At 45.7% G+C, this 18,798-nt stretch overlaps 1 protein-coding gene across 17 annotated transcripts in view; it reads left to right on the top strand.

Moving 5' to 3' along the window:
* The window catches only part of Tenm4 (teneurin transmembrane protein 4), a 702,050-nt gene that overhangs the window by 566,612 nt on the left and 116,640 nt on the right, over positions 1–18,798 (top strand). For all 17 annotated transcript variants that reach the window (XM_031387401.1, XM_031387403.1, XM_031387408.1 and 14 more), the window contains one exon: positions 193–393. In XM_031387401.1, coding sequence (XP_031243261.1) covers positions 193–393 — 201 coding nt within the window. The remainder of the gene's footprint in view (positions 1–192; positions 394–18,798) is intronic.

The raw sequence follows: 18,798 nt of genomic DNA on the forward strand, positions 1-18,798 counted from the left end.
TAGCCACATTTTTCAGGTGAGGAAATAGTCTTGGAGAACTGGGAACTCAGGTCCACCATTCACTGAAGTCCTGTTCTTTACTGAACCTGCAGCCTCCCCAAGTGGACAGATGACTTTAACAGTGGTGTCCTTCCCAAGAGCCTCACTCTGCTGTCCCAGTACTCACTGTACCATCTTCCTTCCCTGTCACAGTGGACTGCATGGACCCCACATGCTCCAGCAGGGGTGTCTGTGTGAGAGGCGAGTGCCACTGCTCTGTGGGATGGGGAGGCACCAACTGCGAGACACCCAGAGCCACATGCTTGGACCAGTGCTCAGGCCACGGAACCTTCCTCCCAGACACTGGGCTCTGCAACTGTGACCCAAGCTGGACCGGACACGACTGTTCCATTGGTAAATATAGGGGGAAAGGTTGGCGTGGGTAGAGGGAGGGTTCAACTGTTATATTGTTAACGGTTCAGCACTGGCTGGGGTATGGCCCTGCTCTCAGGCACCTAACTGCAGACTCCTCCGATTGTGGACTCATTTCCTCTTCCTTGCCCTTACCTTCTAATTTTTGATGCCCTTCCTCTTGGTGAGCAGATAATTAAAACTTACACCCTCCCCTTGTTCAGCCTTGGGATTCTAAACTGTGTTGTACTGGGCATTTTTGTGTAGCTCTAACCAGAATAATGAGAGAATGAATTCAAGGAGAAAAGATTCACATCAGCTCATAGTTTCAGAAGGTTCTTTCCAGGATTACTTGGAGCACGCCATGGTGATGGTCAGAGTATGTGGTGGAAGAAGGTCTTTACCTCATGATGGCTGAGAAACAGAACAAGAGCCAGGAGGGAGGGGATAGGGACACGGTACTCACAGAGTGTGTCCACGGTGTTGATTACTTGCCTAGTTGCTGTGACAAAATACCACAAGTCAGGAAGAGGAAGTGGGGGCAAGCTATAAACCCTCAGGACCCACCCCCAATGACACACTACTTCCATTAAGGCTCTACCTCTTAGAGGCCCCACAACCTGCTCAAACAGCACCATCAGCTAGGGGCACAGGATTCCAACACCTGTGCCTATGGCAGGCACTTCACATTCAAACCACAACAGTGGCCTGCTGCCTCCAGCTGTGTTCCAGCTCTCAAAGCTTCTAGAACACCCCAAAGTAGCATCATCAGATGAGGGCAAAGCGTGCAGCATAAGAGCCTGTGAGGAACATTTCAACATTAAATGATAGTAAGTGTCATTTACCAATACTGACAATGGCTCCTATGATTCGAGATGTCTTTTACTGAGACTTATCTGGTGCAAGGCCACAAGGGAGTCTGAGAGAGCTGCAGGAAATAGGGGTCATGGGGGAGCTCGTGCCCACCATGCTGTCCATTTAGTTCTGTCCTTTCCTCAGAATGAAAGATAAACTCAGTGTGGATTTTAGGGTCCTCTGAAATCTACCCCCAATTCCTTTCTGGCTTCATGCTTATACTGGACAGTAATTACCATGGGACTCAACATAGGACTGGTCTACTATACCTGCTTGGTAAAGACAAATGGACAGATGGATAGATAATGGATGGACAGACAGACGGATGGATGGATAGAAGGGTGGATGGACAGGCACATGATGGGGCATCTGGTTCTACAGAGGGTAATTCTGTTAGCACCTTCTCTCTATAAACACCTTTGTTTAGACCCCAAAAGATGAGGATTGAGTGCAAACACATATGAACTAACTACCTTGCACAGTATTGTTACCAGTAGGTTTTATTCACACCTAACAACTAACTCATTTACTCCATACAAAGCCCCTGAAAGAAAGTAATCAGCATCCTCCTTTCCAGTTTACATCACACCTTAACACACCCACTGGGTAATGGGTACTCTTTTTAATTAGATGTAACAGAGAGAGAAGAAAGTGCCTGCCTGGCAGTACATGCATTCTGGGAAGTGGAGAAAGGAGACTTACCTCAAATCACTGTCCAACCAACCACTCCACACTGCAAAGCCCAAATCAGCTCATTATGGTATAGATTAACAGTTCTGATCATGATCAAGAGAGATGGCTTTGACCTTTTTCTAAAATGAGACCCATACAGCATTCATACCTTTAGAATACCTTGAATTACCTTTCCTGCTGAATGGAGAATTGCTGTTCAATGCACTGTCTAAATTGGACTTTTATCCCTGTTTGCAAAGCTCACGTAAAGACATGATTGTGAGCACAGATGTGCAGAGTCTCAGGAATAATTCTCTTTATATAGCTCCGTTTATTGCAATATAATAAATGGTCCTCTTAAAGCCACGCTGCCTTGTATTGTTCATTATGTGGCCGAAAAGCTAATTTACGATGGGTCTATAACCCGCGCCTTGCACTGTTAATCCCCAGTGAAATTCCACAGCCTGGGGGGAGGCAGGGATAACTTTGGCTGAGCTTTCTGAGTATTCTTCAGTTGTCTGCTAATACAATGATGACAAAACCGAGAGAAGGGGGTTAGAGAGATGGCTCAGTAGGCAAATGCTGTGCAAGCATGAGGATTTGAAGTCAATCCCCAGCACTCCTGTAAAATGCCAGGTGCTACATTATGAATCTGTAACCCCGGCACTGGGCGGCAGGGTGTAGACAGGTGAATCCCAAGGGCGCTGTAGCCAGCCAGTCCAGCAGAATCAGTGAGCTCCAGGTCCAGTTAGAAATCTCATCTCAAAAAAATAAACTTTGAAAGCCATCAAGGGAGAAAGCCAATATTGATCTCTGACCTCTGTATGCATTCACATGCTTGTGTGTGTGCACCGCTACCATACATGTGTAACACACACACACACACACACACACACACACACACACACACTGGATTCATTTGATCTCATCCTCCTTAATCATAGGCCCATCTCTCATGGCCATAGCTGATATCAAACAATAAATGGACTCATGCAGAAAGACAGAAGAGAGTCCCATGCTGGGACGAAACCATGATTCAGATAGCCCTGGGTTCAAATCCTGGCCAATGCTACTTAGTCATTATAATTTTAGAACAGTTACATCACCCCATTATATCAAAAGAAATGGAGACAGAGCAGTAAGAAGTGGGTTAAACCTTGAACCCAGGGCTGCTGTCTGACTCTCATGTCCTGACTCACCAGTGCGTGTTAGATGAGTAACAGCCACCCTAGGTCTTATTACAAGCATGTATATGACTCTGTGCTCACTACCATCTCAAGCTTCTATGGCTGTGTGTGTGTGAGTGTGTGTGTGTGTGTGTGTGTGTGTGTGTGTGTGTGTACGTTTGTGTATGTGTGAGTATGTGTCTGTGTATCTGTGAGTATGTGTGTGTGTGTGTGAATATGTGCCTTTGTATCTGTGAGTATGTGTGTTTGTGTATGTGCCTTGTGTAAGAGTGTGTATGTGCATGCATACATGAGCGTGTGTGTGTGTGTGTGTGTGTGTGTGTGTGTGTGTGAATATGTGCCTTTGTATCTGTATGTGTGTCTGTGCATGTGCCTGTGTATAAGAGTGCACGCGTGCATGCATGTGTGTGTATGTGTGTGTGTGTATGTGCACACGCATATTGCATGTGTGCATGCATGTGTACATGTGCGCATGCATGTGCTCGTGTGCATATCTCTGTGTGAGAATGTGAGTACTGTCTCCTTGGCTCTCACTTCGGCTCCAGAAGCCAGTAGTTCTGCTGCAGGCTACTGTATGACATTGGCAGGGCACTTAACTTTACTTCAGTTCCCTTGTCTAAAAATACAGAGGCAGTAATATGTATCTGCGTGGGATAGGTCATCATTAAATTAAGTCAGTGTGCACACAGATAGCAATAATCATCCCAGACGAAGCACGTGATATCTTTCTGTAACCTCACTTCCAGGCGTACTTTCACTGAGAGGAGCCATTCAAAAACTATTTATGAGACCAAGCAAGAGATGCCTCATTGCCTGAACCCACTGCAGCCAAGAAGTTCAAGTTCAGGGGCCTCGTTAAAGAGCTGTGGCCTCTCTTACAGAACCATTATGGAAAGCCTTGTTGCCCAGAGCAACTTCAGCAAGTGGTTTAACCCTTTCAGCCCTCAGTTTTCTCCTACATTCAATTGCCTTACAGACCTGGCACAGTGCTTCCTGTGTCATTTGTGATTCCTGCTACCTGGCACATGAGGGAGTTACAGATACTGCCCAGTCTTCACCAGGAGCCACAGGCCAGTAGGCTCATCCTACACAATCCTTGTACCATCAGCGGTACAGACTGCAGGTTGATGGCTTGACAAAGATGGCCGTGTCTGCCACCTTCTTGGAGAAACACCCCTCTCCTCCATGATATGAGTATCTGGCGCCAAGAACAGGATTTAATGAAGGTAGCTTAAATCAACACACTGTGTAATGAAATGTGAGCTGGGAAGGTCCTCTGCGCTCTCATGGGGTCCGTAGAAACAGTAAAGTCAGATCTTATACAAGTGTTTACTTAGGCCCCTGCTTCTCAGCACCTTGGCTTCTGGTCCCATCTCAGAACCTTCTCCTCCAATCCAGCCTCATCCACATGGTCCTTCTTCCTGACAAGTCAGACAAGGCAACTGGAGACAGAGTCTCAGAGGCTAGCCACAAAGTCGAATCTCTTACCTTCAGCATACCTATCTTTAGCTCTGGGCCCAACAGTATGTCACTGACTAAAACATATTGCTGATGGTAAGGGGATATGATCTCTACCCATGTTTTATAGGAAGGACGGACTTCAGGAAGGAGAAATGACTTTCCCAGGTTAGAGGCAGAGTTTAAATTAAATCGGGGCCCTCTGTACCTAAGTCTTCAACTCTTGCCTTACATATTCTTTCCATCAAAAAGAGGTCTCCTTGCCAGGATCTGCCTTTCTTTATGACAAGCAGTAGTCTAGAAAGTTTATTTATAAGGCCATCTCTTTCTTTGTGCTTCTTGTGTACCAGCCACAGAGCTGCAAGCTTGGTATCCATTGCGTTGACCAGGATTCATAAGACCCCTGGAAAGGTAGTTGTGATACTGAGTGTGATGTTAAGTGTAGGGGGATCTAGAATAGTCGTGAAAATGAAACTCTGGGTATATCTGTAAGGGAGTTTCTAGACTTGGTCAACTGAGGCAAGAAGACCCGCCCTAAATGTGAGCCCCACCAGTCCACAGGCTGGTTTCCCTAGACTGCATACAAAGCAGAAAGCTGTCCGAGTACCAGCATGCATTAATGCTCTGCTTCCTGACTGAAGATGGTGTGTGACCAGCTAGCTGCCTCACGTCACTGTGGCTGTAACTTCCCCTTAACATAGCAGGCTGTACCTTTAGACTGTGAGACTAAACAAACTCTTCCTGCCTTAAACTGCTTTTGGTAGGTTATTTTGTCTCATCAGCGAAGCAAATAACAGCTATCATAGTGTTATTATTGATAACACTGCTGGATGAGGAAGCACAAAGCTTAGAAGGATTTTATCAGGACTCATCCCTGTTGTTTACTGAAGAGCAAACTCCAGCCACAACTGGGTGTAATCTTTACTAAATATGCTAATCAGTTTTCTGTCACTGTGACGAAATGCCTGAGAGATAATCAAGAAACAGAAGTCAGACTTAATTTTGGTTCACAGTTTGGGAAGCTCAGTCCATGGCCACTTGGTCCCACTGCTTTTGGACCCGTGCCAAAGCAACACACTGTGGTCAGAGCAGAAGCTGCTCCATGATGGCTTGCCAAGAAGTGAAAGGAAAGGGAAAGAGTCAGGGCATGGTTCACTCTGCCCTTCCAGGACATGTCTCAGGTAAACAAATTATTTGTACTTAGTCTCACCTACTAAAAGGGCAACCCCTCCCTGATAATATCATAGGATGGGGACTAATCCCTTAAACATATGGCTTTTGGGGACACTCAGGATCCAAAGCCTAAGATTAAGCATGGTGGTGATCTAAGCACTGCTTTGCAGTCATGTCTCTCAGGACATTCTGGAAACAGGAGGTCAGGATCTTGTCAGTATTCTCAGCACAGGGACAAACACATATATTAGGTTCTCGTAATTATTGCACTGAGTGACCATGGTCAAGTGAAGACGACGGAGCCCCAAGGAACACAGAAATGGGGGCTATAGCTGAAGCTTCCCAGGAAGGTCTCAGAGCTCCCTTCCTTCTGTTTCCACTCCCTCCCACCTTCCCTTCCATTTCCACTCACTCCACCAAGCTAAATCCAAACCTTAAAGTCCATTTCTATCACAGACCCCATTCCTCTTTGTTCCACAGCCTCCTGGACAAGGACCTGCATCAGCTTCCCCTCCCAAGCTCTCTCCCAGGGGAGGAGCAGCCTTCACACAAAGCGGGTACATGCCTGGCCCGTGCCCTACCTCTTCCCAGTGTGTTTTACCTGGTTTTTCTTTTGCTCACAGTGAAAGGGGGAGGAAATTTAACCTCTTTAATTCAGTCCTTAAAATCATCAAAGCCCATTTTTCTTTCAGAGTCTACAGGCTTCTAAAAACAATTCAGGCTCTTCAGCACTGTATAGGTACCAGCTGCCGCAGGCCAAGTTCTTCTTGGGTCTTGGTTCCGCTCTCTCTCCCCAGAGCCTCTCTCCTCTTTCCCCCTGCTCAACAAGCTCTCTCCCATCTTATCTTCTATAAATGGCTTTTATTTGAGCAGAGCCTGTCACTGCGTTTTATCCCTCTGCGTGGCTGGCTCACAGAAGCAGTACATGGCAGAGAGTCTTGCCTGTAAAATGCTCATGCTGGTAGTTTATGATTCTTATCATTTCATTGCACTTGAGTTTCATGGAATAACAGGTGGGGATGCATTGGAAATTGAGTGGCATGGGTTTGAAGGCAGAATGTGCCGTCAGTAAAATCATGTGGGGATTGGAAATAGGACCAGGCTCTATGGTCAAGCCTCAACTTACCCATTAATACTCCTAATAATAACTTCCCTTACAGAACTGTTTCCAAATATACTTGAGTGCATATGCATGAACTGCCCAGTATGGTGGCTCGAATTCAGTATGCACTTAATAAAGGAAATGTGAGAATGTTTTTTATTATGCATAATTAGGTCTAAATTAGTCAAGCAGTTCTTAACTCAAACAAATTCAAGTTTGGGGGAGGGTTTATATGGTCCTCACTCTGGAATCAGTCTCCTCTCTGAACAGTGGCTTCCTGAGCTCCCTACCAGACAGCATCGCAGAGCAGCTCCAGGCCTGTATCCAGCCCAGAGCTTGCACACAGTCCTGACAGTCTTTCCCATGTGTCCTGTGTCCCAGCTAAGGATCTGAGAACTTCACTATCCTCTCAGGTTCCAGCCCCAACACATGCAGTCTGCTAAGAACTCTAGTTGGTGTACATGAAGATTTGGGGGCACGAAGGTTAGAAAGTGATGAACATGGCGAGGAGATGACCCAGGAAAGTCATCACCCAGGAGTCTTGAGAGCCATTAGGAGGAAGGAAACTGAACAGAGACTACTTAGCACCCAATAAGGAACACATGCAGCCGTGGAAAGACTTCTGTAAGCCTGGTGGTGAAGTCGTTCCACAGTCTCACTAGAGAGGAGGAGTGCCGGGGCAGGGAGGGCAGGGAGTGAAGCAGGAGCACAGGCAGGGTCCAACTCTAGGGTCTCACTGAATACCTCACCAATTATTGGCCAGGGAAACAGGTCAGTGAGGTAGTTGGCACATAAGCATGAGGACCCAGGTTCAAGCACCAGCACATATAAAAAGCTAAGTGTAGCAGCCTAAACATATCACCTTAGCACCGGGAAGAAAGACACAGGTGCATCCAGGGCTCTCTGGCCAGCCAGCCTAACCTAATTGGCTAAGCTAAACTAACCCAGATCTTAGTAAGAGGACTTGTCTTTAAAAACAAGGCAGGGGGCTCCTCAAAAATGACACCCAGAGGTGACCTCTGGCTTTCACACATGTGTGCACATGCATGCCCTAATACCTACTTGTACACACACACACACACACACACGTGTATCATCACATAAGCACACAAGTCCTGAATTAAATTCTTTCAATGAACCTGGACTGTTTCCTTTTCAGGGCTCTTTCTTTGCTTTCCTATCTATCTGGCCTAGGTCCTTTCTGAATTTGGATGGAAACCTTTCAGAATCCAGATTCAGATCCTCTGAGATCCCATTCTCTTCTCTGTCTCTGTCTCTGTCTCTGTCTCTCTCTCTCTCTCTCTCTCTCTCTCTCTCTCGCCTTCCTTCCTTACAGAGAGGGAGGAAGGAAGGAAGAAAGAAAGAAAGAAAGAAAGAAAAAGAGAGAAAGAGAGAAAGGAGGAAGGAAAGAAAAAAGAAAGTCATAAAGCATGTAAAAGAACAATAATAATTGGATGGATTGGACTGATAAGAAGCTGAAAAGTTCTATATTAATGAAGTCACAGTTGACAGCAAAATGAACCAAATGCTTGAAAAAGTAAACTGAAAGTAGCATCAGGGTTAAGAAAAATTAAAGCTTCGAACATAGTCATTGCATTAGTGCTAAATTTTGAAAATGGTAATTCAACTTTATTTACGAGGCAAAATATAATTGCATTGAAATTTGAGGGAAGAGAATTTAATTCTTATTAATGACAGAAAGACGGAGCGAGATGCTTTAATGCCAGAAAAATTGTCTGATGTTCATGGATGGAAGAGAAAATTAGATTCGGCGCTGAGCATTCTCCCCTGTTACAAGTCTCATTTGTGTAGCCAGAATTGTTCTCTCTCTGAGAAACATTACCTTCTCAGCCCAGAAAGCACAGTGCCGACAGCCAATTAAACATCAAAAGGAAATGATCGGGCCTGGCTATTTCTGTATAGGTATGTTACAAGACGGGAAACTCAAGGTTAGAATTTCACTAGAGAAATAATATCCATTGAGACTTGACATTTCCCATACCCCTTCCCAAAGCCAGTGACAGCCTAAGACACAAAGTTCAGAATAATAAATATCTAAGAGATTGACATTGGCGGGGAGGAGAGTGTGATGGCAGAGGCAGGGAAGAGTCCACCAGTTGGCTGGGAAGTAACAAGAGATTTAGATAGAAAGAGATGGTCAGTTCCTAGCACTTAATCAAAGACTGGAAAATTGAGCCCAGACAGGCACACTGCTAAATACTGCCAGAGTTAAAGGTTGATAAAGCAAGAGCTGGCAGCTTTGTAATTTAGCAGAATTTCCCTCGACAGCCCTGGAACATTTTCTATCAGAACTGGAGCCTTTCAGTATGCAAATATAAGCCCTCCTGCAATTGGACTTCAGAGTCAGGCTTCTGTTTGGATGCGCTGGCTGACACTTTGTAGCAAATCTCCAGTCAGCTTCCTGAATCAAACTGCTGCTACGATAACTTGTAATTTAAAAGAGAAGAAGAAAAAAGAAACCTGTTCTTTGAATGGAAATGTTACATTTTACAGAGCCCCTTCCCTTCTGTGCTTCATGATTTATTCAAGCGACTACATAAGACCCTAACACGGCAGGTGGTGTTGTTCCCAGGAAACCAGGGTTCAAGGAACTTGGGTGAGTTGCCCAAAGATACTTTGGGGAAACCAAGATTCAAAGCCAATATCCTCTGGCTCATACTTATCCCTCACGAGTAACTACTAAGGTTTGTGCTGAAGTTGGCACAACAAGGCAGGCATCAGGACCGTGCAATGGCAATCAGTTCATGTAGTGCCTTTGCCACAAACCATGTGTCTTACTCTTGTTTCCTGTAACCATGATAAAATACCCTGACAAAAGCAACCTATGAGAGTAAGGGTTTATTTTAGCTCACAGTTCCAGGTCCTAGCGCATCAGAGCAGGGAAGTCAGGCAGCAGGAATTAGAAGCAGCTAATCACATCATATCCACAGGCAAAAACAGCAAGAAAGGCACACACGCCTCTCCATGCTCAGCTTGCTTTCTCCTTTTTTTTTTTTTTTTTAACCTACAGACTAAGAAACCAAGAGAATGATGCCACCTACTTTCAGGTGGGTCTTCTCACCTGATTAATATGACGAAGACATGTGCAAAGGCCAGCCTGATCTAGACCAACCCTCATTGCAACCCCCTTGTCCAAGGCGACTCTCAGTCACATTGAGTTGATCATTAAAACTCACCATCTGTTCTTTTGCCTGGGCTCATCTGAGTGGCTTCTCGGAGAAGGTCAGAGCTAAAGTGGCTGACAGAGGCTGGCTGATCAGACAAAAGTAATAGCTGCTTGCAGCAACCCACTGTAAAGACCCAGTGTTTGCAGTGTGTACAGAGATTGAATCGATCAGGGTGTTTTCTGGGCATTTCTAGTAGTGTGGTGTGACTCGTCTTAGGGATATGCGGCAACAGGGAAAGAGAGACGTGCTAAAGACCACAGCAACAGAAGGGGAATGGCCTTGGAAAAGTTTGAGCTCTTTGTCTGTCTGTCACTGGGAATCATGGAGACATTTTAAACTGAAATCTGGCATGGGTAAAGCTGGTTTTAGAAAGCTAGCTCTAGGGATGAAGGGGAGATGCTCAGTGGATTAATAGCCCTTGATGTGCAAGAGGACCCAAGTTCAAATTCCCAGCACCCACATTAAAAAGCCAGGAATGGCTGCACAACTCTAAATCCCTAAGTCACTATGGGAGTTGGAAACAGGGCTTCCTGGCCACTAACCTGGCTCAAGTTTCACCGAGAGACCCTGTCTCGGGGAAATAAAGCTGAGTGATAAAGTGGGAACTTAATATCCTCCTCTGGCTTCCTCAGCCTCATGCATGAGTATACACTCCTGCATGCACATATCTCGCACATACATATACCACACATATCCAAATGTTGGTAGTAAATGGGAAGATAGTATAGGGCCAGTATTAAGTTTGGAGTAGCTAAGGGATATCCAGGTGGCAATATCTAGGAAAACTAGATAGATGAACTCATGACTAAGTGGAGAAATTGAGCCTTTACAAAAGGAGACTGGGACTAGAGGTCTTTGGGAAGATTTACCATCATCTATCTCCTCTGTTTACCTCCTTAGGCTCTGGTGGAGAAGTTTGGGGTGAGGGTTTTCCAACCCTAGTCAAAATATGCATCCCAGTGATGTTCTTTGGCTTCTCTGCTCCCTGGCCTTTCCTGGTTGTTTTCCTGCCAACTCAGACACCATTCAGAGTCCTTTTCTGGGGTAGGTTTGAAGGCCTCTAATCAGGAAGCCAGATATCCTCCAATTAAGATGAATGTCAGTGGCTTACTGCCTCTTGCCACAGGTACTTCGTCAGGACTTGAAATCTGAACCCTGGAGAATAGGTGTGGAGCCCTGCTCTGGGCCTGCGTCTTAGGTCTCTAGTCTCTGCCTGCTCTGAGGGCTCTCCAAGCAACCCGAGTGAGGTGAAAGGCCACGTGCTTTCCACAGCTCATTAGCTTTATACCTTCTTGGTCTATGGAGCAGAGCCATGACCTGGAGCAGTTCTGGCTGGAGGGTTTTGGGGAGGGAAATTGAAAAGCCCAGGCGAGTGGCTCAAGTTTGGCCTTGATGTCTAGAGGGGACTAATTACTGTAGGGACTTCAGAGGCTCATTCTTGTACCCTTTTCCTCTCCTGGTTTCTTCAGAAATCTGCACCGAGACAAAACAACCATCTGCTCAGCTTGCAGAGAGGGAAGGAGGGGCTGCCATACTCGGGAAATGATAGTTTGGTGGAAACACAAAGATACTCTCACCCCGGGAGAGAAATGAACTGTACTCTAATAACCGGCCATGTGCCAGGCAAGTGGCTGGCTTTGTGCTAGTTTGTGCACATGGGTTCCTTAGAGATGGGTCTAATTTTATATTATCTCCACATTCCAAGCTTCTAAAGAGATCATGTACTTAGCAGATGCTTGGCATATTTTTGAATTAATTGTAAACTACTGGTGGAGAGTTGTCATTGTCACCATCCTATAAATGACATAGATAAGGCTTGGAGGTGGGCAGCATTTGTTCCCTTTAGGTAGGAAGTAGTGAAACATCCAGCTTCTTACATAACTACAGGCCTTTGCTCTGTGCAAAGTCACAGAACTTTGGAAAATTACATATCACACTATGGCCCACATCACTAAAACTTGGCAGTACAGAGGTGTAGCAGAAGACACAGTTTCTGTATGAGGCATTAGTCTGTGATGGCAGGGTCCTGAAGGCAATCCCTGTAGACTAATGACCCTGAGAGAATAGTACACACAGGGTTGTATCAGGGTGCTGGGAACCTAGATGAGACTGCTTCCAGCCAGGATTAACAGAGGAGGATCTGAGGAGGAGCTGGTATTGGAACTGGAAACTGAAAGCATGTTTAGATGTGAGCCTATGGATGGACCACAGGAGGCCCATATGGGAAGAGCCCATGCAGAAACCTAGAGGTGGGCTACCGAATACAATGGCTGTTCTTTTGTAGCCATTTGCAAAGATGACTACATGACTGCTTTTCTGAGATAGCTAACAAGGTCTTGCTCAAGTACTGGCACATACGGTGCCATGTATGTAAGGCAAGGCACTTTCTTCCTTCGTACCTGGCCTTCCTGTCTGGAGCACCCCTAGAAGATTTCTGAGGTGCCTCCTCATGCTCTGTCCACCAAAGCTGCTCCTCAGAGTCCTCAACTCTCCCTCCTTCCCTCAACTCTCCATCCACTTTAAGGGGATCTCCTGGTGACAACATGCCACCTACAAAGCACCTTCTGCCATCCCTGGCTTGCCCTCCTTCAGTTCCCACCCATCCCATGGTCCTCAGCCTCCTGGCTGCCTTCTCCACACTCGTTGGTTCCCTTGTTTCTGCATCTCTCTTTCATGCCTACCTTGCAATCCCCAGATTCTCCCCAAGCATTCACTGTCCTCTGGCACACAGCTGGCATCTGCATCACGACCCCCCCCACCCCCAGTTGCCAGATCTCATCATAGGCAAGATGGGCAGCCTCTCTTTCCCACACCTTGCAGTTGTAGCTCTCCCCACACTCTGAGAGCTCTAATGCTCAGTCCAGAGGGGGCACCTCAATGCCCACACCGACTCACCAACATTCCATCCAGCAGAGATTCTTGCCTCCTACTTCCTGAGGGCTAACACCATTGCTTAAACCCTCCTGTATTGTTCTGGATGGTCCTTTACATAGCCTGTGCCCCACACATCTCTCTGTCTGTATACCTATGCCCAACGGATATACTACCCACAAGCCTGTCCCTCCAGTTAAACTTTGGATTCAGTGCTCACCAACTATTCAAAGCACCTCAGTGGAATCCAATGCCCTTGCTCTTTTCCTAGCTTCTGATCTCCCTTCACCTGGCTAATTTCCGGTACACAAACATGATGTACTTGCCATATAATGACTGTTTACTCCATAAAAGGTGGGAAGTATATGAAGCACCTTCCTTGGACTTCATATAACTGGCCTATAACCTCAAGATCTTGGTATTTGTACCAAATTTTGACTAATTTTTATGCAACTTTTGAGAAAGCTGAGGCATAGAGAGATGAAGCAACTTTCTTGAATCGTATGGTTTGGGTGGGTGGATGGTGACATGCTAAATGATGAAGTAGCCAAGTAGACAGACAGATGGTCTGATGTTTGGCCAGACGGATTGGGGGGTGGGGGGAAGCAGAAGAGAGAGGGCTGAGTGTAATGGGGTTTGGGCTAGGGTGAGGAAGTAGAATCCATTTCCATTTTCATCAGTCAGGTTGTTTAACTCAGGCAATGATCTACTAAACAATTTATACTCACAAAACACTGTCAGGTTGCATTGGGGGCCTTATTTCAACCTGATCCTACAGTTGATGCACCAAGAAAGCTAGGGTAGACAGACATCTTTCATTCTAGCCAATAAACAGTTGACCAAATGACTTCATCTGCCCAAGCTGTTTGCTCAATTGTGATATGGTAGTGAAAATCTAACTGTACTGAGGTATTAATGAATTAAGGGGGATGAGCACCAGCAATAACTCAGGAGCACTGAGGACACTTTGTCCCATCCTCATTTTGACTCACATGCTGGCTGGTGTGACTTAAACTTTCCGTCTACCAAGATCTCAAAGACAGAAAGTTAAATAGAAAATGCTATCGGGAAACATTTGTTAAGCCCTCTATTGAAATATCTAAGATCATTCTCCAAAGCAAAATAGAGTCATCTTTATTATCCTATCAATGCTCAGTAGAGGCGTATGAAGACTTCCCAGAGGTCACACGGGGCAAACTCAGTTTCCACACCCAAGGAATTTCCAAATCACCTTCACCTCATTGTCCTCGTTCTGTGGGAGTTTTCAGGTACTTGCATAGGGTGCATTCTCTACCCCCAGTTTTTATCAATGTATATCTTTCCGAGTAGACGATACTCTGTGGGGAAATTATTCATAAATCTCTCCCATTAGGGTAAAGACACAGCCTCACCTTCCAGCTTTTTTTAATGAACAAGATTGCAAAGTAAGACCAGGCAAATTAAAACACAACTGTGGTAGGTCCCAGGCTTCATCTTGGCTTGTATGAAGATTAGTGATTAATGAGAGGAGCTTGAGGCAATTTTTCCCTGATGTCCACACTTCTGGGCATAATTACCAATAACCAACTCTTCCATCTTTTCCCCTCCTGTCACCTATTCCTCATGTGTCCATTTCCTTCCATGCCATCAAGAGATGACAGGTACAGCTCAGGTGCTGGCATGAAAGGTCTGCAAGCCTATGGACTAAGCTGTTTAACTTTTACAGAATTCACAGGGATTGGAGATGGGTGTTTAAAAAGCTTATCTTCCAAGAATATTGAGCCTCTCTTTGAATGTATTTGATGGTAATTTTTTAATATCATGGCCCTGAGATGGGGTCAAGCTAGCAGACATTTGTCTCCTCCAGGAAGTGATTTTAATATCTCTCTATTCATTCAACAAATCCTTATGGGAAAACCATACTGTGCCATGCCTGTGCCAGCATCAGGGAGCCAAAATGGATAAAACCTAGACCGTTCCATCCTTCTGGAAACTGCTCCAGTGTAGCTTGGTACCACTCTGATACAATGGTGCCCTGGCTCTCTGTCAGTCCATCCTGTTCCCAGTAGTTTGTGTCTGAGTTTCTCGTGTGTGCTATTTTCTTCAGTTCTACAATTCACCCTGTGCGAGCATCTCCCCATTTCAGAATGAAGAACTGTGGCTGAGAAGGTTTAAGGACTTTTTCCAAGGGCCCACAGCTGTGAAATTGGGTAGTCACATCCAAAACCAAGCCTGCCTATTGCTTATGGATCACAAAAGATTTCTTCTGGACCCTAGGGCCTTCTAAATTCAGGCAGAAAGTTTTGGTTCTGATCACATAAGACTCAAATAGCCATGACCAAATGTTCTCTTGCATTGGGTGTGAAGCAAGCATCAGCATTCCCTTTGATCTTTTGACTTTGCTACATTTGCCCTGTCTCGTTTCCTTTTTTTATTAAAAGCTAAATAAATAGTACATGTGAAAATTTGTCATGTTCTGACTATGCCAGCCATAGATTCTACACTAGAGTCTTTACTTTGGGGCATGCCAACTCATTTAACCTGATGGATGGAGGTTACATTATCTGTGATGCTGGAATACAACTCCTAGGGGATAGGAAAGCAAGGTCTGTCAGGTTTAGCTCCTCAAGCCCACTGTCAGTTTTGCACTTAGGAAATTACCCATGCGAGAGTGAGTCCCGCGACACTCTCTAAAGTGGCTGAGGCCACCCTTACCCCACCCCCATTTAGAAAGAAGAAGCCTGAGGTTTAGAAAGGAGCTATGACCCACTTTCATAGACGACCTGACCTTTTCTGCTATGTAAATGGCATATGAGCTGTCAAAGCACATTCTAGAGCATTGTCCTGTTTGGCTCTCACCAAGCACTCTGTGAAGTTTTATCTACTTTAATGTCAAGGCAGAATCTGAGAAGGAAAAATCAAACAGTTCCTTTTATTTCAAGGGCAAAAATAATAAATAAAAAGCACTGAGGGGGGAAGTAGAGACTACAGTCTGAAGCCAGATGGTAAAGTAGCGTCTCAGGTTTCTACTCTCATCATGCACTGAAGGTCCCTTCCACTCACTCAAACAGGCTTTTCTGTGTTACCCTCAGTTAGCACCCCATAAACATCAAGGTCACCCGGTTTGGGCCCCTTCCATTAAAATGTACAAAAGCTCACAACCCAGCTTGTAAAGGACCCATGGAGGATCCACCAGGCACCAGGCAGCTTTAGATGATAGGAGAACATGTTCAGCACAAACCAGGAAGAAGGTGGAGTGCTTAGGTGGTCAGCTCAAACTCTGCATTCAGGGTTGTCCTGGTGGTGAAACCCCACTTCATCTCATGGATCCCAGGATTGGACCTGAATGTGACAAAGAGAAAAAACACTGGGACCAGAAGTGGGTAGGAGGGGTCTGCTGGATCTCTGAGGAAGGTCTCCCCGGGATATGTGTCTTGTTTATTCTGAGGCTCCATTTAAAGAAATGCCTGCTTTGCAGAACTCCATTGTTTCCAGGATTCCAAAACAAGGAAAATGCAAGAGATGCCTGAGAGACCTTATCAAGCATCCTTAGACTTTGTAGCTCTCAGAAGCCGCAGCTCTAAGGACAGTAACAGGGTGTTCTCACAACATTATTGTAAGAATTAGTGAGAAACCATATGTGAGTGTGCTTCAGAAGGTGTAAAACTTAATAGAAGTGTTAAATCAAAAATACCTTTCTCCCACATTACCTCATTTGATCTAAGACCAGGCCTGTGAGAGTAGGGAAGTGAGAATTATTAACCCCATTTTACAGAAATGCAAAGTGAGGCTCAGTGGGTTATATAATGCAGTGCAATTTATTCAGTCAGTAAATGGCAAAGCCACGGAGAAGTCCTGGATATGACTCCTCCTTAGATCCATGGTTTTAATCCACTGAAACTAAGCAAAGAGGTATAGACATTAATAATAGCTGTATATGAATATATACAGAGCTATGTGTGCTAAATGCATATATTGAATAATCTTCTGAATGTCAACATCAGTTTGTACTCTCTTGGGGTATAATTGTATCTCATTGGCCTGTATATTTCCAGCACCAGGCACAGGGCTCAGGGTAAGCAAGTATGGGAGATCACTGGAAGTGAATCATGGGAATTCACTGATACCTGGATCAGACACTGAGTCCCCTGTGCAGTGGGGCTTTCAGCATTTTCACCATACAAAGGATGGAAAGGAAGCTCAGGGGAGCCGAGCAGGTCACCAGGCTGGCAAGCCTGAGGTCTGCAGACAGCACTGCCTCCAAACTAATTAATAACAGTCTGAAGCGAAGCCTCCATTCTGTGTTCATAACTTCTGCATCTGGAGATTGGAGCAGCTGCAAACTGGAAACGGAAGTGGTATCTATACTGAATACCGAATTTTTTGCCATCATCCCTTAAACAATATAGCAAACAATAAACATAGTTTTTTGGGCATGATACTAAGGTAGAAATGATTTAAAGTATAGAGGAGGTTAAGAGAGTGTGCTCTTCTACACAAGGAACTTGAGCATCTATGATTTTGGTATTCAAGGGGTTAATGGCTCTGGAACCAATCTCCTTTGATACCAAAGATGACCTCACCTGAAGCTAAGACCTGAAGGCCCATACTCAGCTGCTAGGTAAAGCCTGCCTTTTCTGCTCTTGGCCCTTCTGCTGCTCTGTGCCCTGCTGCCTGAAACCCAGCTGCTGCCTTGGCCCCAGCTGCTCATAGTCTCCGGGTTCACATCTCCGTGCAAACCTAGGGCTGTTTGCTGTTTACTTTCACACCATCAATTGCCACTTGGAAAAAAGTGCTGGGCAAACCCAAACTAAGTCATTCTTCTCTCCCAGGGTGCTCAGCCATCCTCCAGGGTCACCCGGAGGCACAGCCCTTTGAGTGTGTAAGTGTCAGAAATGCAACCCAACCCAGACCGGCAGGGGTCAGGAGCCCAAGATGTTGTCTGAGAGAAATGCTACCCCAGAGGGCTGCTGGATGTGTGAAACTGAGTAGTCTAGTCCCATCTTCTAGAGATGCTAGACAAACCGGCATGCTGGACATTCAGCCAGGCTGAGAGGCATATACATCAACTTTCTACTCTCAGGCACCTCTCACATGGAGCATCTTGATCTGTCTATTATTTAGCATCAATTCAGGAACAGAGGTGATCAGAGGAAGGAGAGCCAGCTCCAGGTTGCTGTTGACCAGAGAATCGCCTTCTGGTATGGGGTGGGAAGGAGGTTAACCGCTGGTGATTACAGACAACTTCTTAGAGGAGGAGAGACCTTGAGTCTTGTACCTGCTGGTTGTACTGTGTAACATGGAGGGTATTGTAGCATAGAATCTGCCTTAGAGCCCAAAGGGACTTTAGACATCATCAGATTCCCCCAGAAGTAGATGAGGAAGTTTACACCTAGGGGGAGGAACTAAGTGACCCCAGGGTCCTAAGACTAGTGACTAAGCAGGCCAAGACCTCACAAGCTTCTTTGAATGCCAGTGGGGAGTGAGCTGCCCTGCCCTGCCCTGCATCCTGAGTTACTTGGCGTTCTACACTCTGCTCTTCCCGGACCACTCACCACTGTCTGCAGAGTAACAGAGGGATGTTCTGAAGCAAGACTTCACTGCTCACACCCTCCAAGCCAAAACCCATGGCTCAGTGGGTCCAAGGGACCATCCTACATAGTCCCATAGTCCAGAAGCCTCTGGCTCCAGGTCACTACTGCTTCTGCCCATCCGTGGCCACTCCCCTGCCCCTGGACAGCTGAGAGTTGCCATGTGTACTGCATGTAGCCATGATCTCCATTCTGAGGTGGCAGCTTGGCAAGATGTCTGTGTAGGAAAACAAAACAAATAGCGGTTCTTACCGTGCTTTTTAAAATTTCCAGCTCTATGTCTCTGATGATGCTGCTGATCATCATCATCATCTAGATTGGTAATGAAAGTC

The sequence above is a fragment of the Mastomys coucha genome, unplaced genomic scaffold (assembly GCF_008632895.1).
Source record: "Mastomys coucha isolate ucsf_1 unplaced genomic scaffold, UCSF_Mcou_1 pScaffold21, whole genome shotgun sequence".
NCBI classification, from domain to species: domain Eukaryota; kingdom Metazoa; phylum Chordata; class Mammalia; order Rodentia; family Muridae; genus Mastomys; species Mastomys coucha.